Source organism: Cryptomeria japonica, chromosome 1 (genome assembly GCF_030272615.1).
Source record: "Cryptomeria japonica chromosome 1, Sugi_1.0, whole genome shotgun sequence".
In the NCBI taxonomy this organism is placed as follows: Eukaryota; Viridiplantae; Streptophyta; class Pinopsida; order Cupressales; family Cupressaceae; genus Cryptomeria; species Cryptomeria japonica.
In genome coordinates this window covers 409,992,942-410,003,599 of record NC_081405.1, presented here as the reverse complement: position 1 = coordinate 410,003,599, position 10,658 = coordinate 409,992,942, and the positions used below count along the sequence as shown (strand labels likewise).

General features: G+C 37.5%; 1 protein-coding gene across 1 annotated transcript; it reads right to left on the bottom strand.

Annotated features, from left to right (window-relative positions):
• Positions 1–5,037: 5,037 nt before the first annotated feature.
• LOC131065554 (cellulose synthase-like protein D2) lies at positions 5,038–10,327 on the bottom strand. Its single transcript, XM_058000102.2, has 3 exons — positions 8,911–10,327; positions 7,402–8,206; positions 5,038–7,247 (listed from the first exon to the last, which is right to left on the bottom strand). The coding sequence occupies exons 1-3, from the start codon at positions 9,765–9,767 to the stop codon at positions 5,511–5,513; spliced, it is 3,399 nt and encodes a 1,132-aa protein (XP_057856085.1). The 5' UTR covers positions 9,768–10,327; the 3' UTR covers positions 5,038–5,510.
• Between the last annotated feature and the right edge of the window lie 331 nt (positions 10,328–10,658).

The window sequence follows — 10,658 nt, the reverse complement described above, 5'->3', positions numbered from 1 at the left end:
TGGGACATTGCTTTTATGCCTGCCGCATGTTTCTTTGTGGTTGTGCCACTTTAATAGTTTGCATTGAGATGTGGTTGGGCCTAGTTGAATCTTGTTTTGAACTGCAGCACATTATCTCTCATGATTTATGAGTTTTGTGGTCAACTAGTGTAATGCTCTGCATGTTTCATTTACGATTGACCTATTTGATGTTTTGAGTACTTGCAAAGGACATTTCGTGTGGTTGACTAATAAACACAATTTATGTCTCATCTACATGTCATCTTGGAGTCAACCTAATTGAGGTTTTGAAGATTGTGGATGATATATATATATATAAAATTGTCGAGGGGAGGGAGTGCGTGTGTTGATAATGTGCAAAAGGTAGTGAGCCGAAAGAAGTTAGTGGTGTCGAACAAAAATAATTGTTGATTTCTCGGTGGAGTAAAGTCATTCCTTTTGTTCCAAAATTGTACTTTAGGGAGTTGTTTCTTCCTTAGTTTGATGCCCTAAAACAAGGTTATTGCATTTTAGGGAGTTTTTGCTTCCTTGGGTTGAAGCCCGAAAATAAATTTGTAATCATGGTTATACGTTTATGAGGCTAGAATTGGATAGTAGCTCCAAGCAACTTTCTCACTAGTTTTTCTCTTGTTAGGTTTTCCATGTAAATCTAGTGTTATGGTTGTGTGCTTCTTTGTTTTTCTTCTCACATTTAGATAGTTACTTTTGAAAAATGGTTGTTGATCAAATTAAGAAATTGATTAAGTAATGATTCATCCCCCCTGCTCTTGTGTATTCAACAATTAGTATTAGAGAAAGGTTCCTTTATACAAGCGTAATAGCTAAGGTAGGTCTTGGAGACGAACATATGAGATCTTATGCACTGCCTAATCCTCTTGAAGATGATAAAGACATGTTTGACTTCAATGAAGATGATTATGAAGGAGAACTCATAACTGCACTAGAAGATCTAGATGTAGCAAGAAAAGAACTTGGAAAGCTTATAATCAAACTCAAAGAATCAAAAGAAATAATCAACAGACTAAAAGTTCAAGTTGAGGAAGGACAAAGAATTGAAGATTGTCTTAATACCAAGCCTAATGACAAATCACTTGAATGCTCAAAGCTTGAGGAAGAGATTGTACTTTTAAAGAAAGAATTGGAGAAAGAAAAGGATCAAATTGACAAAGAACTGAAATTCAAGAAAAGTACCAACATCCTTGATGAGATGATCAATAGCCAAAAATTCCAAAAGGATAAGGGTGGTCTTGGATTTGAAAAGGGTCAAAATTCAAAGTCATGTGGTCAAAATTCAAAGTCATGTGCATCTAAAAACACTTGTGAGATTAAGAAGAATGAAACTTGTGTAGAAGACTTGAAGGAGTCTAAAGATGAATAAAGCTAGCAATCAGATGAAGGGCTTTAAGAAATCTTTCCCTAGGCAAGTTGCTACTTCTAGGACTCCCAATCATTTCATGGTTATTGTTACTCTTGCAATTAGTTTGGTTATTGTAGACACCCAAAATTGTCCAGTCTAATTAAATAAATATTTTATTTATTTAATTATCTAAGCCTAATTCTTCTATTAATTAAATAAATTTTTATTTATTTAATTAATTCATTTATCCTCTTCTAGCCTTATTTCTCATTTAAATAAATACATTTATTTATTTAAATTATCCCTTTCCTAAATTAAATAAATATTTTATTTATTTAATTATCCTATTTCCTCTATTAATTAAATAAATCTTTATTTATTTAATTAATTCATTATCTTTTTCTACACATGACACATGTCATTCATCTCTTAATTCATACACTACCTACCTCTTTCATTATTTTATTATTTCCTCTACCTACCCTCTAATCCTAGCCGACCTCTCTTTTTACACCTCTCAATCTTAACCCTCCATTTCTTATTGTGTCTTCTATTTAAGGAGATGCTTTCTTCATTGTCAAACCCTAATCACTCATGCTAATGATCTTTCATGCAACTTGCTACACTACGATCCTACTTGCAACCACATTTCGTTCTTTATTGAGCTCTTGTGCATACAAAAATCTGAGAGCAAGCATATCAAACAAGATCAATAGAGATAGAAAGAATGGAGATCAAAACCCTATTGGACATGTGATGGTATAATCTTTGTTATTTTGAGTTATTTGCATTGTCTTAGGTTATCTTCATATGTTATGGTGGATCTTTGTTCATTGTTAGGCTAGGGTTTTGTGGTTGAATTCATTTAGCCTTTCAATATTGTTATCATTGTTATCCATTTTCACCATATACAGTTATAAGGCTATTGAATCTATAATTAAAGAAAGAAGAAATGAGTACATAAGAAAGAAATCATTTGTGCCTCAAAGATATAATTCTATGACTTCATATTCCTTTCATGGTTACTACTATGCATGCAATAAGTTTTTACACAATGTAGTAGATTGTAGAACTAAAGAGAAGAAATAACTTTGGTCTGAACTACAATACTATTTGCTACAAGTGCAATTACTTTGGGCATATAGCAAAGTTTTGCAAGAGTGGTTATGTGAAACCACCTACTCAAGACAAAAAGGATACCTTGAATAAGCAAAAGGAGGAAACTAGAAAAGCCTGGAGAAAGAAACAAGGGCACGATAATGAGAAGAAGAGACACTGTTTTGTTCATGGAGCACAAGACCTCATAACAAACTAAATTAGAGTATTGAGTTAGGGGGGGCTACCATCTACAAGATCATTAAACCCTCAAACTATTATAAAAGTACTAAATTTTGTAACATACATCATGATTCATGACAACTTATTTGATGTATATGATTGTGGAGGAAAATCTGGTTAGCTCAAAGTCGCAGACCAAAAGCACTTGTATGGAGAGTTGTGGTGGGTATTTGGATCTTTGGGATGAGATAAAAAAAAATTGAGACTCTTAACTAAGTAGAAATATTGGTAAATATTGGTAGTTTTTTTAAGAATCACTTAGAATGGCCTTAACACTTACCCTTACTTGGACTTGGTTTTAGTTTTTTCAACTATAATTTACTAATTTTATGTTATGATTTTATTTATCTTTAACTATTTATTTCCTTGTGGCTGATTTGTTTCCTTGGTATTTTATTTTGAATCTCCTTTTAATTGCTTTGTTTCCTTGTCTTTTATTTTGAACCTCCTTGATGTTTCAATTATATTTTAAAATCTATATTATTTGATTAAATTTTTGCATAGTTCATTTCTTCATATTTATTTTAATAATAAAAAATATTTAGGTTTTATGTCCATAAAAATCATCCATGAAAAAATTTAATACAAAAAATAGTCATTTTAACGATCCATTTCAACTAATTCATACTAACGATCCATAAGAATGAAATATCTACAATAATAATATAATATGTTGAAATAGAATTGATTAGAATAAAGTTTATCCTATGACTCATACATTAACAAAAGAGCTGATTCTATAGAGAGAGAAAAAATAATTACATGTTATATAATAATATTAGTATTATAATAATTAAATTTATACATTATTAATATCTTTAGTTATCCTTATGGCTTGTAGATTATCCATATATTAACATTTTAGGATTTTTTTATTTTAATTTTAATACATAATGAATCAACTAAGCGTACAATTAGTCAACCATAAACATAAATGAATCAACAAAAGTTGACGAAAATTTAAGTTTGAATTTTTAAAATCTTGGGTATTAGATTTGTGTGGGGATCAATCACGTGCCTACGCAAATGACCCAAATGGAAATGGTAAATATAAGCATGGGTTAAACATAGTCTAGGTGAATATATTAAAATATATGTATACATGCATAACATGTAGGAATGTGCGTAAATGGATTGGTAATGGCATGAGAGGAGATTGTGCCATTTATTGATTATATAATCGTATCCAGGCATTTTCTCAAATGAGCACAAATCTGAATGTACATCGTATCTAGCACCGAAGTCCAAGAGTTGAAACCTACAACAGTAAGCGCACATTTTAGAAAATAAAGCCAAAAAGAGGGCACGGATCATGGAATTTCAATGGTGTTAATAAAGGAATGGTGGGATACAAGTACTAGAATATAAAAACACTCATAGAGAATAACACAAATATCAGCATATTTACATCTTATATTGCACCCAAGAAGTTCAAAATGTATAAGCAGCATGGTCTTGACCATAATGTGCCTAAGGAGGTATATTTTAGCTTAAAACTAAGTTTGGTTAGGTTCTATAATAGGGAACATTAATGTAAGGGCAACAAATAAACAAGTCAATATACTAGGAAATGATGAAGATAGTGAAATGGTAGAAGAAGAAAACCAGCAAGGAATTAGAACCTTGGAAGATGAACATGTAGAAGAATTGCTAGGTTTATGCAGCATACACAGCTTGATCATATGTAATGGTGTGAGTAAATTAGAAAAATCAGGAAAATACAAATGCAAAACTGTAAATAGAGTGTAACTGAGCATATAATATATGCTCACTAGTAAGCTAAAACTCGCCTATCAACCTATAAAATATTTGGTTTACTCCTCTTTATAACCTTCGTATCATCCTTAGTAACATTCAGTTTCTCCTTTATCAGACAAATATATTAGGGTAATGCATTAGTTTTGTCAGCATAAAATTGTCTATACTTCGATCATTGATGTTTTCTTCACTCTTAGTTCAACCTGCAAAAATACTAGGATTTTGTATACTGAACTGGTTTAAAGAAATTATGTTCGGCCACCTTAGAATCCTTGTAAGGAAATTCCAGAGTCAATAGCCTGTGTCTACTGACCAGCATATTTGTATTGCGACTTGAATTCTCAGATAAGTCTTCCAGCTTGCAATCCCATGCAAAGATGAGATGATTCAATATCATCAAGGCATTTTGAAGAGTGACCAGATGTAGCATTATATCATCCTTACTAATGATTGGAAGTTGTTTTGTACAAAGCAGACTACAGATGTGAAACACATAGTTCTTCTAATTTTCATCTCCGAATCCTGGACTATTACTATTAGAGTCAAATCAGAAATCATTTCAAGTAATTAATTAGACTAAACAGTTAGAATTCACGCATTTGATTCCCTAAAATTAATTGCATTTGCTGACATAGATAGTCGAGTGTTTCATAATAAATAAGAAAGCAAATAGGATCCATAATTGCTACAAATGTAAAATAGAGGCAATGTCCTGCAGTTCTGTAGTCGTGGCAATTGTACTCAATCATAGATGTCCACATAAACTAATTACTCGGCACTGTTCACTGAGTCAGGAAGACACTAGCAAAACACTCACTCCAAACCCATAAGTTGAAGCAAAGTTTCTTTACAATGGAGTAGATCATCTGTTCAAAGAAAAAAACTAAGAATGTGTCACTGCAATTTTCTCACAAAGAATTGATAAATTTCAAGAATGCACACCTTAAAGTGTGAAGCTATGGACGCTAGTCATGTCCATCCAGGCAGCAAATATATTCTCCAACATCACTGGATTATCAGTTTCAACAGGTTTTATGCGACAAGCCCTGGTGACATCTTATGGAAACTGAAAACTTCCACCAATTCCTTGACTACCTTGTGGAGGATTTATAGCAACCCACAAAAGTGAAATGGTAATGGCCAAAAGACCAGACCAGACAAAGACAATAGTGGGCGTCCTTCCCCTTCTGCCCATCAGGCCCTTGGCAAATGGGTACAGATGAGCCAACACCCAGAAGCTGAAAAAAACTCCACCAATTAGCTTGCTCCATTGAGGTATCTCACTGTAAATTGTCCTAGAAAATCCAACAGCTATGGCTATAAGGTTGACCATCATAATTGTAATTGGTGGAATCATGAGTGAAGTCCATTTCACTATGTAAAGGTCCGCAAATATATCATCAATATCCTCCCCTCCGGATTTAGAGGTTAGTGTGAATGAGATTTCTATGCCAGCAATAACCTTCAGCAATCCTTGTAAGACAGCAGCCAGATGAGAACTTGTACCTCCTATCAACCAAAACTGCTCATTTCTCCACCATTCTTCTAACTCAATGCCTGACCACTTGATCTCTAGAATTGCTAGGAGAGAGAGAGTGATGGTGATGATAAGAAGATATATCAAGAAAGACACATTGAGTGTCTGAACAATAAATTGCCCTGAGAAAAGAGAGAGTGCTGGAAGAAAGCAATACACTATAAGGAATATGGACGTAAAAGGATAAATGCCAACATTTAGATATGCTATTTTCTGGAGAAATTTTATTCGTGAGCTACCAAGAAGGGCATTGTTGCGCGAGAAAAATATTTCCACAGATCCTGTTGCCCATCTTAGTACTTGATGCAATCTGTCTGTAAGATTGATTGGTGCTGTGCCCCTGAAAGCATCTCTTTTGGTTACACAATAAACAGACCTCCATCCCCTATTATGCATGCGATAACCAGTAACAACATCTTCAGTTACAGAACCATAAATCCAACCTACACTCTCTCCCCATTGTGTCTTGTCCTCGTACCAGCATGAAATCACACTTACAGCTTCAGCAACAGTGGAAGCATCAAGTGGGTCGCGAGGAACTGCCAAAGCAAATGGTGGGCGACCATTCTTCACACCAGGGTGATCTGCCAATGGTCGACCCTGAAATTCTGCAACAGGAATAGAATCTACCAGAAGAGTGGAGTTCCCAAATTTCTTTGGAAGAAGAGATATATTCATCTCCTCCTCATTACCATCACCCATGTTGAGGGCATGTGTCTCTCCCTCACTTGGAGTTTGGCTGATTTTCTTTCTTCTACCACAACAACCACTATGTTCCTTTGACCTCGGAGGATCAAATCCATACAAAGCTATTCGTCGAAACACACATCCTGTTCCAACATACATAGGACCCTGCAAGCCATCAAGAGCTCTCATATTCACATCAAAAAATACTGTATTATGATTTGCATACCTATCATTTGGATCTATTCCCTCAAATCTCTGTGGAAACTGAACATAACATATCCTGTCTCCACCACGGTCAAGCATAAAACACATACCCTCTCTAATTGCCTGTGAATTGTAAATATAATGATCACAGTCAAGATTGAGGATAAATGGCCCATTAGACATGATTGCTGAAGACCGGACAAGAGCATTCATAGCACCTGCCTTCTTGTTATGATCATATCCTGGCCGTTTTTCACGAGATACATATACCAGCATAGGCAATCGAATATCCACATCAGTGAAGTCAAGGATTTTATCTTCTGCACAACCTATTAGAGGCTTGCTACTAGGAGGTTTGAGCATCACCTGCACATTCCATTAAGAGTAGAGAAGATATCATTGGCAATCACTACTAGGGACCTACCTAGTTTGCTTAAGGATTATGCTTTTAACTTAGGCATGACTAAATGTATTCAAACAAAATGTGAAAACATGGTTATATAGAAAGCCCAAGTAGTACCTGTATAATTCCAGCATGATCACCTCGTGAATGTTCAGAAGTTGATACAGTCCACGTCCCAGGCCAGTGAGTGCCATCAGCCATCCATGTGGCTTTTGGAACCTTTACAACTTCAGATGGGTCGGTACCGTTTTCCCTTACAAGTTTCATGGCCTTCATTTCTTCTCGAGCATTATAAGCATCTGATCTGCGCCGAATTGAATCAGGGAGTCCGTTGATTCGCACCTTGAACTCATCATATTCCCTTTTAAGCCTTCTTCGATCCTTTACAAAGTCTGCACGCAGTTTATTTTTAGTAGGGTCACCCTTGGTGTTGAAATAACTATCAGGATTCCGGGGTTCAATGTTATGCTTGCGACAGAAAGGGACCCAAACATCTGCAAAGCTTGCAGCTTCTGCCATAGCTTCAAAAGTTAGAAGAGCTCCTCCATCATCTGACACATAGCAGGAAAGTTTGTCCACCGGATAGTCAGCAGCAAGGATAGACAAAATAGTATTAGCAGTAACTAGAGGCGGCTCCTTCTCTGGGTCAGCAGTAGAAACAAAGACATCAACACCAGGCAAGTCTGATGGTGCTGATGGATCCTCAGGATTGGGCTGCTCAAACTTCTCCTTGAGAACATTCAGATCAGTGGATCGATTGATGGGGCACAACTTGGGTAACACGTCCAGCAGCCATGAGAAAGCAAACCATATTTCGCATACTATAGACATGCCCCATAACCACATTGCATCATTGTTAGGATGCCTGACTCGCCAAGTCAGAAATAATGCTAAGAAAAACATTCTCAAAAATATAAGCAGCCTGCAGGACAAGCAGTCATTTAAAATTAGCTAAAAAGCATTAAGCCGACCTATTAAATGCAACTCATGAAAATACATCATTGAATAAATCCTTTAAGACAGGAAAAATACATGAAAGAAAGTGCATGAATAAGAACAAAATTTAATGCACAGAGAAGCAATTGATATTTAATGTTAGTTGGAACTTAGTGTAGCTGGCGGCTCAAATGCCAATCCATGTCGATTAGGACTATCAGAACTCAAAGCTGGACTACAGAGATATTCTCTAGTGTGGGATAAGACCAGGCAAACCTGGTAACTAGAAGGGTTACACCAAAAGAAATCACTCCAGCCCTGTAAACGGTAAAAGCTTGGAAAGAGAGCATGCCTAACCCAATTGAAACTAGAGAAAAATTCACATGCAATATCCTAATTGAGTGAAACGCTTATGGAAAAAGTTGCGTGACTTTAGTTTATATCAACGTTTCAGATACTCCTGCGGTCAGAATGAAGGAAAAAGATTACGGATGGTCGCTTTTTCCTCATGCTGGTGGATGAGAGAAAAAGATGACCAACCTCTATTTTGCTGATGATGGATGACAGAGTGTTACTGTAAACGTTGATACAAACTTCATGGTCCCCGAATACCTCATATCTACCCAGAACGCTGAAAAGCTCATATCTAGCAAGTAATTACAGTATGAGTGAACAAGTAAGAAATGAAACCTGTAAGGACTAAGAATGCCAGCAGGAATTTTAATCTTCCGTGTGAGAGGTCTCCAAGGCTTGTCAGATAAGTCGGTGAGGTTTCCAGACATCCCATCGCCAGTGCCATCATTAATAACCCCTTCTTGGGGCCAAAAGGCATTCCCGTAGCCGTAGGTCCCTTTCGTTTCGAAAAGCCATCGATTGTGATCGAAGTCTCCGGTTTGGCTCCTCATCAGGAGCGACTTCCCTGACCTCATGACAGACATCCTGCGATCCAACTTACCGGTGGGCGCCAGAGGCAGGGCAGCATTGCGAAACGCCTCGTTCTGCTCCTCCAAATCCCCTACTTTGTAAGGCTCCTTACAGCCCGGACAAACCCCTCCATCCTTCTGGTAATCAAAGTAGCACTCGCGGCAAATCTTGAAATTGCATTCACAGGGAAGGATGTCCTCCCCTCTCTCGTCGCGCATCACCTTCCCATCGCAACCCTCAACTGAGCAAGCAGATCCCCTCGCCCCTGCCATCTGAGGGTGGCTCGCTTCCGAATCGATCACCTTGTCCATCAGATGAGCCCTCGTTACACTGTTGAAACCCCCTGTGAAGAGAGAATTCGAAACATATTGCTCCTCCGCCTTCACCGCCACTGAAGGATCCACCATCGGCTGGTTGTCTGGTGTCGGAGGAATCTGCACCGTGTACTGCAGGTATTCACCACTCAGATCGTCTGTCATTCCATCCATATCATCTCGAGACAGGCTCACATACCGCCCACTCGATGTACGTCGAGCAAATGTCACATTGCTCGCTCTGTTACTCTGCCCCTTAAATGATGTTCTAGTTGCGCTCCGAGACAGGTTTGGATTCAAATTAGACATTCCTAATTACTGCTACTCCAATCCCAGATCTACCTCACACCCAGTATTGAGAAGAATCACACAATCTCACTCAGGAAAACTAATGAAAGCCAGCCCTCTGCAGAAAATCACAGATCCAGCTCGGGATGTTATGGACTTGAACAAGCCATCATCCAGATGTAAACATTGCTTCTCAGCAACTTCGACCCAACGCGGAATAACACTACTACTTACGAAATGCCATGCGCATTGCTTGCCAGGATTTCACTGGCATGCCAAGTCAATGCACCAGATAATCCAGCTAATCTTAAAACAATAAAAAAATTTGTCAAAAACAAAATAAACGGTTCAAACTTACGGGCAATCTCAACAACCTCCCACCGAATCAGCTCCTACTTTCCTCCTCTCCCCCACGTAAATCTATTTCACATTAACAGCGAAAATGTTTTTAGCCTCAGAGCCTACCCCAATCCACATTTTGCTGTGCGGACCAGCGATCTTGTGTTCCTGTACAACACCTTAACCGTGGTTTGAATACAGATTGAACCACGGATTTCCAAATTACGGAACACAGTAAACTAGCTATTTTCAGAAGCTCAAAACTCACAAATCAAAATGTCCGACCGGCACGCGTCAAAAAATAACAGAATATTTTGCGTATGCTGGACCGGCACGCGTCAAAAATCAGAATATTTAGGCCAAGCGGGACCGGCACGCGTAGAAAGAAAATCGAAATGTTTTTTTGGCAGCCTGGATCCCGCGTGATGGTGATGGTGATGGTGATGGTGATGGCTATGATTTTGTCCCTATCCCACTTAAAACACAACATTCAATCTTCCCCCGAAATTAAATTTGACGTTCATTTGACGTCTATCCGTTCAACATTCTTCTCCAATTGCGGCGGCAGTTCAG